The 17,959-nt window shown below is 59.8% G+C and overlaps 1 protein-coding gene across 7 annotated transcripts; it reads left to right on the top strand.

Annotated features, from left to right (window-relative positions):
* Positions 1-36: 36 nt before the first annotated feature.
* TNNT2 (troponin T2, cardiac type) lies at positions 37-11,607 on the top strand. 7 transcript variants are annotated; one of them, XM_042016045.1, is made up of 18 exons: positions 37-498; positions 2,736-2,783; positions 3,692-3,702; positions 3,819-3,836; positions 4,411-4,440; positions 5,175-5,231; positions 5,748-5,780; positions 6,259-6,294; positions 6,558-6,579; positions 7,486-7,546; positions 7,651-7,767; positions 8,379-8,456; positions 8,559-8,669; positions 9,045-9,154; positions 9,667-9,757; positions 10,150-10,190; positions 10,829-10,834; positions 11,395-11,607. In XM_042016045.1, exons 2-18 carry the CDS (start codon positions 2,746-2,748, stop codon positions 11,441-11,443), a joined length of 909 nt encoding a protein of 302 aa, XP_041871979.1. In that variant the 5' UTR covers positions 37-498; positions 2,736-2,745; the 3' UTR covers positions 11,444-11,607. The 7 variants fall into 7 exon arrangements, with proteins under 7 accessions (XP_041871979.1, XP_041871980.1, XP_041871975.1 ...); XM_042016046.1 differs by lacking the exon at positions 4,411-4,440; XM_042016041.1 differs by lacking the exon at positions 4,411-4,440 and having other exon boundaries at positions 5,103-5,231.
* The last annotated feature ends 6,352 nt before the right edge of the window (positions 11,608-17,959 follow it).

Below are 17,959 nucleotides of genomic sequence, written 5' to 3'. Positions count from 1 at the left end.
AATAGGGAAAAACCCGAACCAAATGTGTCCTGGGGGGTTAAAAACAGACTCTTCCCTCCTCGCTGCAGCATCCCGAGCTCGGAGCAGCGGCTGAGGGAGCCGGGTGGGAGCTGCCGGGCAGGGTCTGCTCCTGCACTGCTGACAGCGCTGCCTTATCAGCGTCCCGGCCCGGTGACAGCTGGGCTGGCTTGTGTCAGCCCCTCGGGCACTCACGTATCTCGGTCCGGAGGGTTTAAAATAGCAAATCTCTGAGGCCGCACAATAGCTTGGGCTTATATGGGCTCTTGGGGGGGAAGGGGGAGCGGCGGAGGGGGCCAGGGCCGCGGCTGCCGAAATAGCAGCTCACAAGTGTTGCATTCCTCGCTGGGCGCCGGGCACATTCCTGCGGCGCTGCCCGCCCCGGGGTGGGCGCTGGAGCCCCCTTAAAGCCTCCTGCCCCAAAGAGCCTTTCCCAGACCCCGCCGGCTCCCCCGCGCTCCCCGGCATCACCGCGCACAGGTACGGCTGGGCCGCGCCCGCCTCTCCGGGGTGGGATGCGCTGGGTCCAGACCCGGCAGTGCTCAGGGGCTTCCCCGGCCGCGCTCGCTGAGTGTTTTATGCCATGGAGGCATTGCCACGCATAAAGCATCAGCACCCTCTCCAGCGGGCTGTATTTGCAATTTGTCTTTCGAACCACCTCGATGGGTGCCCAGGTGGCTCAGATGGATTTTGGCTGCCCTGGTTCGGGGGAATCTCCCAGGTCCCCGTGCCCTGTGTCTCTGCAGGGGACAGCAGGGATGTGATGCCCACGGCCAGCCTGGCCCTGGCTCTCTGGCAGCCCAGGGGGTGGGTTAGGGATGGGATGCTCCTGTGCCTGGTCTGACCCTGCCAAGCAGGACTGGAGCAGGGACATGACCCGTTCCTGGAGCAAACGGTGGGAAAGGAGAGCTCCATGTCTGCCTGGAGGAGAGCAGAGACTGAGAACTGTGGAGGATTAACTCAGCCCCAGAGCTGTGAGCAGCCAGCCCTGAGCTAAAGGAGAGGGGGATTTCAAGGAGTGTGAGGAATATCTGGACTGTTTAATACACAGCAAATTCTGGGAGATTTTCTGTTGTCAGTGCAATGTTTTCTCTTTAGCTCTATTACATCTGCTGGGTTCTCCTAATTCTACCAAATCAAGATTTCTGAGCTTTAATGGAAAGGTTTATGTATTTCTGTGCAGAGGATGCATAAATACTTCCTTGAGCCACTTTTTCTCTTGTGTACCCTCTTAACAGTCTCAGATTTGTTGCTGTTCCCTCAGCTCTGTGGGATCCAGCAGTGTCTGAGGGAGGAGGGCGATGGGGAAGGAAGAGGCTTTCATGCTGTCGGGAGCGGGGACCCTCCTCTCCCGTGTCATGAGTTGATGATGTGGAGCCTTGGGTGCTCAGAGGCCACACAAATGATTTGGCCAAACTCGAGGCATCAGGACCATGCTGAGCCTGGGGGAAGAGTGAGAACTGATGCTTGTGGGGAAGCAGAGATCCCAGGGATGGTGCTGGAGGGGGTGCTTGGAGCCATTACAGGAAAGGGAACAGTGATGGCAGGAGCAGGCAGTGACCCTGAGGCAGAGGGGGCCGAGTTCTGACTTTATTTGTCTCCAAAAAACACCGTGTGAGTCAGAGTGAGATTAGAACCCTCTCGAGGTGTTGTTATGCTGAGGTTCTCCTCCTGGAATGCCCCTTTCCCATGCCTGAGCATTCCAACCCTGGATCCAGCATCTTGAATAAGCAGTCCTGAGGCCTGTCCTACCCATCCTGGGTAATAAATGCTCAACAGATGTAGCCAGGAGCAGTTGTTCCCAGACTCTGGGCAGCAGGAGCAGGGAAGCCTTGCTGCTCTAGGAACAGGTGGTTCAGCACATGGAAGTTATTTCCAGAGCTGCCTTGCGTCGTCCTGTGGCATCTCAGCCCTGCTGAGGGCTGGCACGAGCAGGGGACAGGGCTGGGCTTGGGGCTGGGGCTCTGGGCTGCTCCAGGATGCCTGGGGATGGGGCTGGTGGGTGCAGATCTCACACTGCAGTGCTGGGTGAAGGTCAGGTGGGGGGAGATGATGAGCGAAGTCCTCCTGAGCACAGCTGGGAGGGAGACAGATGTGCTGGGAAGATGAAAGGCTGTTTCTGGAGAGGTTTTAGCCCTAAAACCAGGGCTAAATTACTAAACCAGGTTGTAATTGTTCCTTTCAGCTAATAGGGGAGAAATGCTCCTGCTGAGCCCAGGCTGTCCCTTTCCCAGCAGTTCTGCACTTGGAGGGCTGGGCTGGCAGGCTTTGCTGAGCTCTTGTGCTGTGCCTGGTGCAGGGCTGTAAATCTGAGAGAAGGGGTCGTCCCTGAGCTAAGAATAGTCAGGAAGCAAAACAAGCTGCAATGGGGTGATTTTCCTGCCCCTGAGCAAACACAGCCCTGAGAGGGCTGGGCCAGGGAGGCTGAGTGCCGTGGACATGGCTCCTGACAGAGTTATCAGTGGGACAGGAGTCTGTGTCCGATCTCCTGCCTCCTGTTTGGGGCAAGCTGTGATCCTGGGACGGGAGGGGGGCGGGAGCCTTATCTCTGCTGAGATAATGCTGTCACAGCCTGGCTGGGGACAGCTGGAAGCTCCAAGTGCTTTGGAGAGAGGCAGCATCTCTGTGCCCCTGTCCTGGTGCTGAGGGACAGGCTGTGCTGGCCCTTATCTCGCTTCTAACCCTCACTTTTTCCAATCTGCCTCCAACTCTGCCAGAGAACCAGGGATGTCAGACACGGAGGAGGTCACCGAGGAGTATGAGCAGTAAGTGGGGTGGTTTTAACCCTTTCCTCTCCCCCTATTCCCACTTTCCCACTGCAGCATTGCTTGGAAGTGCTCTCGTTGTTAGCCCAGCACCCACCATGGACCCCCCGCCTGTGCCCCTCTGCCTTGGCAGTGCCCGACCCCCGCAGTGGGAATTTGTGTTGGGAGCTGTGTCCCCACCCATGGGCGGGACAAGGATGGTTCCTGTGTTAAAAATGCTGCAGTCTTAATCCGTGAGACAGAGATGGGAAAACCTGAGACCACCAGTGTGTTGCTGATGGGGTCCTGCTGCCACATCCAGAGCATCACTCTCCAAGGCCCAGATTTGAGAGCAGCTTCTGCTGATGGAGGCTGCTGGGCCAGGAGGCACATCCTGGAGAGATGGGGTTGGGGTTATAGGGGTGAGTCTGAACACAGCTCCCACTTCTCCTCCCCCAGCAGAGAAAGGGGACCTGAGTCCTCTGGTGTTTCAGTGCCACGCCAGACACGTGTGTCACCAGTCTGTCCCCTGGGCACACCTGGGACAGGCTGTGCATCTCCCCCATGGTCAGGGAAGGACTTGGGGGCAAAGGTGGCATGTGAGATGCCCATTTCTGGGATTACAGGCCGAGGTCACTCATCTTCTCATGCTGCAAACTGGTGGGGTGCCCTGACCGCTGTCAAAGTGTCAGTCCAGACCTTCGGCCCCTGCTCTCCACAGCCTGCAGGGTGACCTGGGCCTTGTCCCTGTCCCCACTGCCACCTGGCAGCCACCCACCCAGCAGCTGCCCAGCAGTCTGGCCCTGTGCTGTGAGAAAGGGGAGCCAGCCTTGAGGAAATCCCAAATTCCCCTCGGCATCACTGATGGACACGTGGGCCCCGTTCCAGCAACTCGGTGTGACTCTGTAAATTCCTGTTGTGCTTTGCAGGGAGCAGGAAGGTAAGAGGACATGGAGCACCTGCAGCTGCCCCGAGGCCAAAAACTGATCAGAGCAACTCCAATAACCTGAGGCTTCTTTCCCTTCTCTCTGTCCATGCCCTGTGTGCTCTGTGAAGAGGAGTGCGTGGAGGAAGGTAGGAGCTGCACCTGCAAGGACCAAGAGCCAAGTGTTGGGGCTTCAGTGTTCTTCTGGGGGATTTGGGGGTTGGCTCCTGGGCTGCAATGGGCAAATCATGTCCAGGAAAGGCAGATGTGACCATGTTTGAGATGCCTGCACCTGAAACATCAGTAGGACCAAAACCAGTCTGAATTTTCTCAGGATCTCTTTTGTCAGTGATCCCTTGACTCAAACCAGGGCTGGCAATGCTGGACATGGGTGTTGGCAGAGGTGTGATCCCAATATCCCAACGGGAGCTGGAGCCTCTGCTGAACGTCTGACAGTCTGCCCAAACTCAGACTACCTGCCTCAGCCCCATGGAGACACAACCCTGGCACGGGCTGGGCTGGGCTGGACTGGGGAGCTGGGTTGGGCTGGGCTGAGCCTCTGGCTGCTCCCGGGCACTGCCAGGCAAAACACCCTGAGTGTAAAAGCGAAGGGAGGTGCAGGGGGCAGCCCCTGCAGTGCTCGAGTGCTCACCTCACGCATGCCAAAACTCTGTGGCACCCAACTAATCCCTGTGCTTATTCCTTCCGTCCTCCCTGGCTCAGAAGAGGAAGAATGGATAGAGGAAGACGACGGTAGTTATTGCACCTTTCATTATTTCCTCTCTCTGCTCTTGGGAAAAGTCGTGGGTCGATGTGTTCTGCCTCTCCCTGGTTGGGGAATGGTTTTCTTTCATTCTTCCACTTCTCTCTCTTCTTCCTGCACTCCACCCATGCCCTGCTGTGCTGTGTGTCCATCCTCTGTCTGTGCCTTGTCTCTTATATCTGCCAGCCGTGGTTTGCTGTCTTTGCTGTCTTCTTTTTCTTCCTTTCTGTCTGGCTGTGGCACCTGCAGTGTCCCCAGGGCCCGCGGGCACAGCATCACCCTGGCTCCAGTGGAGGAATCCTGTGGGGACACTGCTCCCTCCAGTGGAAAAAGGCTCCAGCAGTGTCACAGACGCGATCGGGAAGGTGCCGAAGGCGCGTCCTCAGCCACTCGTGGAGCTCACTGCTAGAGCAGAGCAATAGAAATCCCTCCTCCCTTCCTGGGGTGTGAGGGAATGGCAGCGTGAGAGGGGGTGAGGGACAAGCCAGGAGGTAGCGATAAATCCTTTAATCTCACTAATTTGAGGGGGCTTTTCCCTGACGAGCATAGAGCAGCCCTTGGGTGAGGTTAGAGAGGAGCCCTTTGCTTCCCGAGCCGCTGTTTCTTTCCCGTGGCTGCGGCTCCCCGGGTCTCTCTTGGCTCCGTGCCGCAGTTATCCCAAAGCAGGAGCCGCAGGGAGCCGGCGAACGGCGCTGCCGGACTCACCCTGCGCCTTATCCCGCAGGCCAGGAAGAGCAGGTAGAGGAGGCGGAGGAGGAGACCGAAGAAACCAAGGCAGAAGGTGAGTGGAGGCTGAGCCAGGGAGCTCCCGTGGCTTGGCGGGGCCATGCTCTGCTCCAGGTGGGGGCTGGCACGTCCAGCGTGGCTGTGACCGGGGCACATCAGCACAGAGGGGCAGCTGTCCCCCAGACCTGCTGTCCAGTAAGGGGCTGTCGAACTGAGATGCCCTTCCCTGCTCTGCCTGGGCCCTACAAGCGTGAGGATGCAGTGTTTGCTGGTGGTGGCTGCGTCCAGCCCTCTGAAATAATGCCAGAAAGGGGCCAAGGCTGTTTCACCAAGGGGATTTCCAGAGGTGGGATTGGGCTCTGATGTGTCTGATCATCCAAAGAGCACTGGATTTCATGAGGTGGCTTTGGGGCATAGGGGTGGCCTGGTGTGTGACTGTGCTGTCACTGCTGCTGGAGCAGGCTCAGATCCCGGCTGTGACCCCCGGTCAGGGTGCTGGGACCCCTCTGTGCTGGGGGATGTGGCTGCCCTCACCCAGGGGTGCTCATGATCTCCCATTGCTTTTAAACAGAACAAGAAGATGAAACGAATGCAGCAGGAGAAGGTAAAGCGGGAGCGGAGGAGAGATGTGTTTGGCCATTCCAGTCCCGATCCCAGTCCCTGAGGCACTGGGCCCTTGGAACGGGGTTTTGGTGCTGAATTCATTTGCTGCCGAAGGGATGATCTGTGGAAAATGGGGCAGAGCTGCCCTGGCCACATCCCCCAACAGGACAGGAGTGGTGGATTTGTGCTGCCTCGGGCAGAAATTCACCCAAAATACAGCAGGAGAGGGCAGCACTGCTGCTTCTCCAGCCTGAGCTCCTGCAAAACTTGTCCGGATTCCTCCTGGAGAGGACGTGGAGCTGTCCGGGCCCCCCTGTGAATGAGGGATGTCCCTCAGGGGCCTGCTCTCCCCGTCCATCCTGCAGGGATGCAGCTGGGGTTTGCAGTGGCGACAAGCATGGGGCAGAGGGGGACAGCTACCCCACAGTGTCCCTGGGCAGGACTGGCCACGGGGACACAAAGCTTCCTGTTTTGCACAGGTGGAGAGGGAGACCGAGAGCAGGAGCCTGGGGAAGGTGAAGTATCACCATTGCTCCTTCTGCCTGATTGTGGGTACCAGGGGCTGCTCTGCCCAGCCAGCAGCACCAGCTGTGCCTCAGGCACAGCGTGTCCTCTGGCACAGGGCTGGCACCTCACTGCTGGGGAATGATTCCCGTGAAGCCCCTGCTGCTGGGAGAGAGGGAGGGCTCGGCTCAGGGCGGGGGTTGGGTCAAGGTGTGACAGGAAACCCCTCGGTGACACTGACCTTGTCTTTCTGTCCTGCTCCTGGGACCTGCAGGTGAATCGAAGCCAAAGCCCAAGTAAGTGTGGCAGGGTTTTCCCTGGGGCAAGGTCTGAGCTGTGCCAGGGCAGAGGCTCCGTGTGACAGAGCCTGGCCCGTAAAGGGCAGGGCACAGGGAGCCTCCAGAGCATGGAAACAGGGTGGGACTGGGACATGGAGAGAAAAAGGGAGAGAAACGGACAGGGAAACATGGAGTGTGAAGGGAATGAGGTCTTTAGGCACTTCTGAAGCATTTTGTATGCTCCTTGGGAGAAGCTCAGCTGCCCTGTGACCCTGCAGGTGACAGAAATGTGTGAGTGTGTGTGAGTGTGTGTGTGTGCATCCCAGCCTGGGGTACAGAGTCCTGGCTGTGGCTGGCATGAGGCACACGTTTCCAGGAGTCCCAGCATTCCAGGGACAGAGCCTGAGGGAGCAGGACTGGGAACCATTGCCAGAAGCCTGGGGGGTCCTCCTGGGCCCCTGGGATGGTGCAGTGTGGGAGGCAGATCTGCCCTCAGCCATCATCCCTGCATCCCTTTGTGTCCCGGCTGAGCTTCTCCTGCCCTCCCTCGAGGGAGGATGAGAGGGTCCAGCTCCCTGTGCCAGGTCACACACGGCTCCTTGGTGCCCTTTGTGGGGAGCAGTGGGGCAGCTGCCAGCTCAGGGGGCCTGGCAAAGGGCCCTGGCCACATTGTCTGCAGCTTGCAGAGTTATTCCAGCCATGTGGGCACCTTGGAGTGTTTCCCAGGAATGCCACAGGTCTTCCTCTGTGGCTGCCCAGCTGGCACCTCCAGCAGGATGCACTGCACTCCCTATCCTCCAGCTGTGCCCACTCTGCATCCCTGGGGACTGCAGGGCTCAGACGGGAGGCTGGGATGGGTGAGAGGCACATTCTGTCCCAGGTCTGCTGCAGCCCCATCGTGCTCCAGCTCCCCTTCCATTGCAGGGTCTTCATGCCCAACCTGGTGCCTCCCAAAATCCCAGATGGCGAGAGACTGGATTTTGACGTGAGTTGTGCCCCAGTTCCCACCCCTGAGGGTGATGCCCTCCTGCCGCTCCCCCTCAGTGTCTGGCAGCTCCTGGAGGCTCGGGCTCTTTGTGTCTGGTGCAGGACATTCACCGCAAGCGCATGGAGAAGGACCTGAACGAGCTGCAGGCCCTCATTGAAGCCCACTTTGAGAGCAGGAAGAAGGAGGAAGAGGAGCTCCTGTCCCTCAAGGACAGGATTGTACGTGTTCAGCCTTCCCCTCTCTGGCCATTGCCACCCTGTCCCTGTGGGCACACAGCCACTGTCCCTTCCCCACTGTCCTGGCAGACCTGGGACATCCCTGTCCCTACAGGACAGAGCCTGAGGGTTGAGCCAGATTTTGTACCCCAGTGCCTGGGAACCATAGAATTCCCTGAGCTCGGAGGGACCCACAGGATCATCCAGTCCAACCCCTGGCCCTGCACAGACACCCCAACAATCCCACCCTGGGCATCCCTGGCAGCGCTGTCCAAATGCTCCTGGAGCTCTGGCAGCTTCGGGGCTGTCCCCATTCCCTGGGGAGCCTGGGAAGTGCCCCAGCACCCTCTGGGGGAAGAACCTTTCCCTGAGATCCAGCCAAATCTCCCCTGGCACAGCTCCACCCATTCCCTCTCTGTCCCCGGTCACTGGGATGCCCCTGGTGTGGCTGCTGTGGTGCTGCGGTGCCTGCTGCGGATGCACCTCTCTCTGGGATCACTGTCCCCAGGCTCCCTTGGGGCTCTCAGGGCTCTTGGGGTCAGGGATCTGTCCCTTGGAACAGAGAGGATGCAGATTCCCTGCGGTGTCCAAGCCAAGATCCCCTCCCTGTGCAGGAGCAGCGGCGAGCGGAGCGGGCAGAGCAGCAGCGGATCCGCAGCGAGCGGGAGAAGGAGCGCCAGGCCCGCATGGCCGTGAGTGTCCTCTGGAATGGGGCTTGGGATGGGCTTGGGGAGTCTGGGGACGCGAGCTGTGTGTCCATCTGTCCACTGCTGACCGGCTTCTGACCCTGGCAGGAAGAAAGAGCTCGCAAGGAGGAAGAGGAGGCGCGAAAGAGGGCAGAGGAGGAGGCGCGGAAGAAGAAGGCGTTCTCCAACATGCTGCACTTCGGGGGTTACATGCAGAAGGTGGGACCCCTCCCAAGGGGGCTGTGATGGAGCCACTGCTGCTCCTGGGAAGGGTTCATCCATGTGACACTGTGGGGTTTCCAGGCAGGAGAGGGCAGGGAACTGCTCTTGGGTCAGGGGTTACAGGGCCAAAGGGAGCTCAGAGCTGCCCTGAGCTCAGCTCTGCAGATGTGCAGTTCCAGTCTTGCCTCAGGGACAGGGACAGGGATGGAGACAAGGACAAGGTGTCTTGTTCACTATTGCCAAAATGTCCTCAAGGACCTCACGTGCTTCTTGAGTTCCAAAGGCTGAGGGTGTTGGGTGCAGAACTGGGGATGGAGGAGAGCAAAGGCTGGGCAGACTTCCTTCTCTCCAGTGGACTGATGGTTTCCTCAGTCAGAGAAAAAGGGGGGGAAGAAGCAAACGGAGCGGGAAAAGAAGAAGAAGATCCTCGGTGAGCGACGGAAGCCCCTGAACATCGACCACCTCAGCGAGGACAAGCTGAGGTGAGCATGGGCTGCAGGAGGGATGGCCAGGGCAGACGCTCTGTGCTGGGTCCCAGCTCCTGGGCAGGATCCCGGGTGGGGGACGGCTCCCTGGGGCTTCCAGCCGAGGGGGATGGCACAGCTGGAGATGGGCTGTGACACCCCACGGGGGACGCGGGCGCCGAGGCTGTGCAGGGCCACCGCGGCCGGGCTGCGGCTGATGGCACCAGCCATGAGAGGGAGCCAGGGTCACACGGGTGGGACAGGTGTGTCCTGAGGGAGCCACGCTCACACATGGGACAGGTGTGTCCCGAGGGTCACACGGGTAGGACGTGTGTCCCCATCTGTACTGACCTCCCCCGTGGCTCTGGTCCCCGGATTCACTGCCTGGGTAACACATCCCTGCTTGGGAGCCTCCAGAGCCCCATCGCAGGGGGCAGGTGAGGGGTTGGCATCAGTGCCCCATCCCTGCACTGAGCTCCCTGGGAGCCACGGCCCTTCCCTGCCTCGTCCCCAGCTGGCTCTTCCTGCAGGGACAAGGCCAGGGAGCTGTGGCAGAACGTCCATGACCTGGAGGCTGAGAAATTTGACCTGCAGGAGAAGTTCAAGCGGCAGAAATATGAGGTGAGCCCCGGGGCCTCTGTGATTTGTCCACCCTCTGTGTTCCTGGCTGCTCCTTCAGCTCCCCAGCCAGGAGATGAGCTGGGGCGTCCAAGCGATCTCCCAGCTCGTGGGTACGTGTACCTGGCACCACCACAGGGAGCACACATCACAGGCCAGGCGGGGATGGGGCCCTGAGCAACCTGGACAGTGGAAGGTGTCCCTGCCCATGGCGGGGGGTGGAATGAGATGGGCTTGAAGGTCCCTTCCAACCCCAACCATCTTGAGATTCTGGGATTCTAAACCCCACAGAAAAACTGCTGGGGAAAAGAGAGCAGTGATGCATCTTCACCCAGCCCTTGTCCCCAGCCTGGGGCACCTTGCCAGACTTCACCACCCACCATTTTTTCTTGCAGATCAATGTCCTTCGAAACCGCATCAGTGACCACCAGAAAGTGTAAGTGGCTGCACATCCCTCCTCGACATCTTCTGTCCTTCCAGCTCCTGCTCCCCAGTTCCCTCCCTATGGATCTCCCTTGCTAAGCCATCTCCTCTCCTTCCCCCTCCTGCCTCTGGTCTTGCTGGTGCCTGGTGTTCCTGGACCTGCAGGTCTGTCCCAGGAACCTCAGTCCCTGCCCTTCTGCTCCTCCATGGCCTCCCCCTCCCCAGAGACCCCAGCTGGGGATGGACCCCGGGGAGACCCCACCTCTGCTCTGTGTCCTGTGGGGTCCTTCCAGTCTCCAGCCACCCCATCCCTGCAGGGGCTTTGCCCAGCATCTCAGGAAGGTGCTGGAGATCCCAGCTTGTCTAGCAGGAGAAATCCCATGGGCTGTGGGATTTGTGCAGGCCCACAAGGCCAGGGGAGCCTGTCCCCGTGCCCATGTTCCCTGCATGTGGCTGGGGAACCCTTCATAAGAGGGTGGAGGAGGGTGTTTAACCCCTCCTCCCAGGAGCACCCTGATGCTCTCACATCCCCATCCCACCCCCCCTCATGTGGGAGGTGCTCAGCCCACCCCATGTGTCAGGGGCAACATCTCCCACCCGCTCACACCAAGTTTCTCTTCTCTCCTGCCCCACCACGGCCTGATCCTGCAGCAAAGGGTGAGTACAGGCATTTCTGAGGCCTGTGTGTGTCCCCCTGCATGTGTGCTGCAGGGACACTGGGACCCCAGAGCAGCAGCAGGGCTCAGGGACGAGGCAATCCCAAGGACTGGCACCCAGAAATGCCCTTCACTGCCCACCCAAACCTTCTCCTCCTTCTCCTCTGTGCTGCCCTGTGCCCAAGCAGTGCCTGCTCCCCCTGGGCTGGTTCAAGGGAGTGATGTGCTGGGTCCCAAAGGATCCTGAAGCTGCTTTTATCCCTCTGCAGCCACAGATGCAACTTGTCAATTCTTCTCTGAACGATTTTTGGGGGGGATAAACATGGGAAGGAAATGGTGGGTCCTTAGAATCGCCTGGCAACTGCATGAGCTTGTTTCCAGAGAGTCCCAAGACACTTTGACTCAGGTCCCAAGGTTTTACCTGGGGCCAGTGAAGACCCTCGGCCCCCAGGGCAGTGCACATCCAACGGGAAAAGGCTGCAGGACCACTGACAGCACCCACCTCATCCTCCGTGTGGTCACTGATGCCTTTTGGCACGTGCTTTTCCTCTTCCCTTGCAGGTCCAAGGGCGCCCGTGGGAAGACCATGGTGGGCAGCCGATGGAAGTAGAAGCTCAGGGGGAGAGGAGGCCGCGCCCCAGGAGCTGCAGCAGCTGCACAGAGCCCTGGCTGCGGGAACGGAGGCTCTGGGGGGCAGCTCAGGCTTCCTGAGCTTCCCATCTCCACCCCCCAGTGGTGTTGTGTCTGTAAATAAAGAGGTGGTGAGGGGGTGCAGGTGTGGTGTCCATGCTGAGGCTCTGATCCCAGAGGGCACAGCACAGGCTCAGCACAGCTCACCGAGTTGCCCACCTGCTCCCCGGGCTCTGAGAGGTCACAGCAACCACGCAGGACCCCCTGAGTAACTGTCCCTGTGCCTCCCAGCATCATCTCAGCTGCAGTCCTTGGCTGGTTTGGTGAGAGACCTCAGTGGTCTGAGTTGCTTTTCCTGCTGCACTTTGGGGCAATCCTCATCATGGCCACTTCAGTTCTGATTTTGCTGTACCAGAGCTCCCCTTGCTCCTCTCTGGTCAGAGCTGGCCCTGGGGGACACCATGGACAGGGGCACTGCTTCCAGGCCTCTTGGCCCACGGAGTAGTCACTAACTCACCTTCCAGGCCATTTCCATTCCTATTTCCATTCTGAGCAGCCGTGTTTGCCTCCTCTGCATGTTACTGAAGGCATGCAATGAAGCCTGGAGATAAAGCCACGTGGAGAGGCCACTTCTCTGTGCTTTAGGGGCAGATCTCTTCCATCGGGCTGGGGATCTGCAGCACGTCACATGTGTGCTGTCCCTGGGGACAATCAGCTGCAGACCCCCCAGTGTTCCTGGTGGATCTGGACCTGGATCTGGACTGGCAGCCAGCCCAAGGCACCAGAAGTCCTGGAGGGCTGTTATACTGCCCTGGATAAACAGCATCTGTGAAGCCTTTCCCAGAGCACTGGGGAAAGGAGGATGCACAGGGTGGTGGATCTTGTTCCTTGGCGAGATGTTTTGTGTCCCCCCTTGCTGGGGCTGCCTGTCCTCCCCTCCCTGCCTGGTGATGTGGGGGTGTCCTGCAGGTTTCTGCCTTGTGCTCCTGTTGGATGAGGATTTGTTTTCCCTACTTCAACACACACCACCAGGTTTTGGGGAATAAGGCTCTGGGAAGCTTAGAATCAGTGAGGCACAAGTGGAGGACAACCAGCTCCCCACCACCTACCTCCTCAAAACCGAGGTGTGGAGGGCAAAGGGTAGAGCTGGGTAGGGTGGCAGAGCTGGGACATGAAATATCCAGAGGGTGGCTGAGCGATGGTCCAGCAAGTGACATTCCCACCCTGCCTGATTGATGCATGGCAACAGGAGACAGGAGCGCTCGGGGCACTCAGCTGTGTCTGCCTTGGAAAAAAATAACCCCTTTTGCAGGTTCTGAGGGTCCACTGTCCCAGCTTTTCCGGCAGGCGGAGGCAGGGCCGTGCCGGTGCCCGGTGCCGCAGAGCAACCCCGCAGCCGCTCTGCCCGTCCCTGGGGCTGGCAGCGCCCAGGGCGGGGGTACCCGGGCACTCCCTGCTTCCCACAGCGCTGCCTGTCCCGGCAGCTCCCGGCCCCGCTCCAGCCCGAATCCCTGCGCCGGGCCCGAAACCGCCCGGCACCTCCCTCCGTGCGCCCGCTGCGCGCTGGCACCGCCGGGCTCCGCAGCTGAGTCAGCGCCCGGCCCGGCCCGGCCCGGCCCGGCCCTGGCCCCCGCCCATCGCAGCCCGGGCATTCCCACTCCCAGCACGCTGCTGCCGTGCTCGGGAACGGCAGAGTGGCAGCAGGATGCTGCAATCCTCTGGGACACGGCAGAGCAGCCTGGGGTGCTCACTGGGGTGTCCCTGGGTGCTGGGAACATCCCGGGTGTTGCACGGGCTGTGGGGTGGTTGCAGTGGTTCAGGAGGTTGTGTCGAGGTTGGCTGGAGCATGGCACGAGTTCTGTGCTGGTGCTGGGGAGCAGCTCTGCCCCGGACCCCTCTCCAGGGGCTGCAGCTTCTCCCGAGGGGCAGCTCCAATCTCTGCTCTCTGTGAGCAGGGACAGGACCCATGGAAGGGGCTGGAGCTGTGCCAGGGGAGGGTCAGGCTGGAGATCAGGGAAAGGTTCTTCCCCCAGAGGCTGCTGGGCACTGCCCAGGCTCCCCAGGGAATGAATGGGCACAGCCCCGAAGCTGCAGAGCTCCAGGAGCGTTTGGCCAAGGCTCTCCGGGATGCACAGGGTGGGATTGTTGGGGTGTCTGTGCAGGGCCAGGGGTTGGGCTGGATGATCCTTGTGGGCCCCTTCCAGCTCAGGACATTCCAAGATTCTGTGGTGTGCAGCTGTCCCCGCCTGCCAATGGAGCACGAGGTGCAGATGGGTGAGTCTGGGATAGCACAACGGAGCAGGGAATGTCCCCACTGCTGAGCCCAGAGTGAGGGACCCCAGGAGCAGCTTGGGGAGGGTCGTGCAGGGTGTTCACAGCCTTGAAGTGCTTTATTGTGGAGATCTGAGCAACCTGGTCTGTGGAAGGTGTCCCTGCCGAGGCAGGGGGTGGAACGGGATGAGCTCTAAGATCCCTTGCAAACCCAACCCATTCCGTGGTTCAGTGATTCCATGTCTGCAGTGCTCTGGTGTCCTCCAGCTCTGCTGTGTGGTCTCACTGTCCCCATGGGCAGCAGCACCTCTGGCTGCCAGATCAAGGCACTGCCTGTGGTGTAAGGAGTAGGGAGCTCTGCCCTTCCCTAGCAGGGCACAGTCCCAGGAGCTGTGAGGTGAAACTTTCCCTGACAGGCTGCAGAGGAGTGGCATCTCTGCCATGGGACACGGACATAGGGATTCATGGAATTCCCTGCATTGGAGGGGACCCACAAGGATCGTTGAGTCCGGCTCCAGCTCCATCCTGTGGTCCTTTGAGGAGCAGCCCCTTGTGCAGCGCCTCTCTGGAGCACAGCTCACAGGAACAGTGCATGCTCAAGGAGTTCTGGAGTCTCAGCCCGAGCACCGGGGTCAGGCTGTGTCCCACAGGGTCTGAGCAGTGCAGGCTGCCGGGAGCTCTGGGCTCCTCAGTGCAGACACTGGCAGGAGCTGCGGTATGCTGCGTGCTGGTGGCTGCATGCAAGGCTTGTGTGGCACAGGAGGGCTGTGCCCTCCCCAGGGTGGTGCCCATGTCCTGGCAGGAGCTCAAAGCTCCAGAGGCTGCTGCCAGCCCAGGGTACAAATCCTCCTCCGCAGTGTCCACCACAGGAGTCCCAGCACTGCTGAGGAGCCCAGCCTGCAGCAGACTTGTGCCAGGGCTCACAAACCTGCAGCTCGTGGTCTGTTGATGCATTCCCACACCAGGGTGCTCCCCAGCGTCCCACTGTCCCCATGGGGTGGAATGGATGTGAGGGAGGATGTATTTGGTATTGAAAAGGTGATGAGAAATCCTGGGGCGATGTTTCAGGCCATACTTGTGCTACAGCAGCGCTGGGAGTGAGGCAGCCTTGTGCTCTTCTCTGCCTCAAGATCAAGAGCAAAGCCACGGTGAAATATTGCAGAGCCTGGTGCTGCCACTGCATCCACACACAGCAACTGCCTGCTCGTGCCTTTGGCCAGCTCCCGCTACCCAGGGGCGCTCTGGGCAGCACGGGAGATGTTGGGATTGCTGTTCTGGGGCCGTCTGGCCAATGCATGTCCCAAGGAACCAGGGTCATGCAAGTGCCACCATTTACAGCATTATGGGCCAGGATGGGGCTGCAGTGGCCCACAGACCCTGTGGGACAATGGAGCAGAAACTCTTGAAGCTGGAATGCTGCCAGGGCCCCTGGGTCTCACCAGATGTGGGGCCTCTCACTGGGGCCATCAGCTGGGGCACAGAGTGAGGGATCCCCTCACTTCCAGCTCAGAGATGGCAGATCATGGAATGGTGAAGGTTGGGAGGGGCCAAGGGAGGTTTGCTAGGATGGAGCTGTGCCAGGGGAGGGTCAGGCTGGATCTCAGGGAAAAGGTTCTTCCCCCAGAGGGTGCTGGGCACTGCCCAGGCTCCCCAGGGAATGGGCACAGCCCCAAGGCTGCCAGAGCTCCAGGAGCATTTGGACACTGCTGCCAGGGATGCCCAGGGTGGGATTGTTGGGGTGTCTGTGCAGGGCCAGGGGTTGGACTGGATGATCGTGTGCATCCCTTCCAACTCAGGAGAGTCCATGATTCTGTGATCCAGTCCCACCTCCCTGCTCAAGCAGGGAGAGGTTGGGGCATCCCAGGTGGGTGGGCTGCTCTGCCTCTCCTGCCTATCTCCCTGGGGAGCCCATCAGCCCCATTCCTGGTGCAGAATGGGGAACCTGGGTCCTGTAGGGCTAGGGAACAGTAGAGCACTGCAGGATAACAAGCCCTGACTGCTGTGCCCGTGGTGGATCAGGGCTAGCACAGTCCCTACTGCCCAGATCTGCGTTTGGTGCCATCCAGTGTGTGCAGGGCAGCACAGGGCAGGTGGCCCTGGATGCCATTGCTGTGGGCAGCTGGAATTGCCCATCCTTTAGATGTCCTGTGGGATTCATAGCTTCCAGCACCCATGAATTCATATACAGGGTGCCTGTGTTGCCCTGATCCACAGTGCCACTGTCCCCATGTAAAGCAGTGGGTGCCCAGCCTCCAGCTCGAGTCAAGGCCAAATGACAACCAAAAACTGCAGAAAATGGAGAAGCACAGCCTTGGATTTCTTGCAGGTCAGGTTCAACAACCACCTGCAGATTAAAAGAAAAAAAGGATGTAAAAGCTGAACTTTGCAACAACTTCTAGGCATGGAGCCCTCACCCTCAGAGCCCCAAGTCCTGGTGTTTCTGTGCCATGGCCTTCTCACACAGCCCCTGCAGCCCAGTTCCGTTTGTTCCTGCAAACATCTGACGTCTGCAAGTTTCTCATGATTGTTTTTAAATGCCTTATAAAACTTCCAGTTTCATTGAGTGTTAGCCCTGTAAATCACTGCCCGTAGCAGCTAATTCTCAGGTCTCAATTAATGGCCTTTAATTGGTTAAAGTCACCCATGGTTTCTGCTGATTCCACAGATGTGTTAAGTCACCAATGAAGACTTTAATGCACCCCAAGCATGGTTTGGGTTTGGCACCGACGCAATGCCCCGTGTCCGTAAGACCAGCCCCGCTGACACAGCAGGCAGCGATGCTCTGGGATGCAAGGAAGAGGCTTTGGCTGCTGTCTGGAAGCAGCATTTTATTGGCACTTGGTGGAAGGAAAATGAGCTTCCTGGTGATGTGTGAATCACTGCCTCTGCGTGTGCTCTCACGCCCTGGTTTCAGTGTGGGGCCCGGGTGTAAACTCTGCTCCTCCACGCAGGGCAGCAGCCCCTGGCAGGAGCACCAGGGGGTTGAGTCCTGCCTGGAGCTGGGACCCGCCCTTTGCCCAGCACTGGGTCCCTGAGGTCCCTGACTGGTGCAGGTGATGCTGCCCTGTGGGCCCGACCTGAGCCCCAAAGTGATCCCTGCAGTGGTGGCTCTGGCAGTCACAGGCAAGGGATGGCACGGGCACTTTTGGAGCACTGCAGGGAATTGGTCCTGCTCAGCCCCAGCTCCCAGCCCACACCCCTGCCAAAGGCACATGGAGCTGGGACTCACCCCAGGGAGGCAGGATTCATCCCGTGGAGCTGGGACTCACCCCAGGGAGGCAGGACTCATCCCATGGAGATGGGACTCACCCCAGGGAGATGGGACTCACCCCAGGGAGGCAGGACTCACCCCATGGAGATGGGATTCACCCCAGGGAGGCAGGACTCATCCCGTGGAGCTGGGACTCACCCCAGGGAGGCAGGACTCACCCCGGCTGAGCTGCTCACGAGGCTCAGCGGGAGCAGTGAGTGTGAGACAGGAGCCTTTAGCATTGTCCCCAGGGTGTCACCTCTGGCAAACCCCTCAGGGACAGGGCTCAGAGCCCACCCTTGCGGTTCTGAGGCCACGGATTTCAGGACATTCCTGCTGCTCTCTGCTGACACCTCCTGCTCTGGGCTGCCCTGCACACACAGACACACACACAGACACACACACACGTGGGCAGTGTCCCACGTGTGCACACACAGACACACGCAGGTACCTCCACACACACAGAGCTCCCAGTTCCAGTCCTTGTGGAACCCCTCCAGAGGAAGGTGGAACAGCAGCACTGGGTACAGGGGGTACAGGGGGTGCAGGGGACACAAGGGGTACAGGGGACACAGGGGGCACAGCGGGTGCAAGGGGCACAGAGGATACAGGGGGGCTGTCCCCACGGCATTTCCGAGGCACTGCTGGTGGATGGGCTGTCCCAGAGCCAGGGCACGCTGGTTTGGGTGTCCCCCACTCGCAGACACCGGGGCTGAAGCCGAGGGCCCGGGGCTGTGCTGGCAGCAGGGAGGGGTCCGGAGGGGCACTGCACAGGATCCAGCGAGGTGCAGGCGGGCTGAGCAGCAGGGGTGTGCGGGCAGCGCTCAGTTTTAGTTTGGCTCTCTCTGCTGGAAGCTCTCAGGTCCCAGGTCTGTTGATGGCCAAAGACCCCTCCATGAGCACGTTCAGTGAAGGATGGGATTTCAGTAGCCAAGAGCAAGGTCCTGCACCCTGGGCTCTCACTGCAGGAGCTGG

The sequence above is a fragment of the Corvus kubaryi genome, unplaced genomic scaffold (genome assembly GCF_017639235.1).
Source record: "Corvus kubaryi isolate FWS band 111438036 unplaced genomic scaffold, C.kubaryi_AGA036_p1.0 split3-37355, whole genome shotgun sequence".
Lineage (NCBI taxonomy): Eukaryota > Metazoa > Chordata > Aves > Passeriformes > Corvidae > Corvus > Corvus kubaryi.
Note: the sequence above shows the minus strand (reverse complement) of the source record. Positions and strands in the feature narration are given on the sequence as shown.

What these genes read in the sequence shown, in the direction of transcription:
- TNNT2 (XM_042016041.1), top strand. Translation starts at nt 2,746, where the DNA reads ATGTCAGACACGGAGGAGGTCACCGAGGAGTATGAGCA. An exon ending in AACGAATGCAGCAGGAGAAG is followed by an intron (nt 5,781 to 6,258) that starts GTAAAGCGGGAG and finishes TGTTTTGCACAG; the next exon opens with GTGGAGAGGGAGACCGAGAG. An exon ending in TCGGGGGTTACATGCAGAAG is followed by an intron (nt 8,670 to 9,044) that starts GTGGGACCCCTC and finishes TGGTTTCCTCAG; the next exon opens with TCAGAGAAAAAGGGGGGGAA.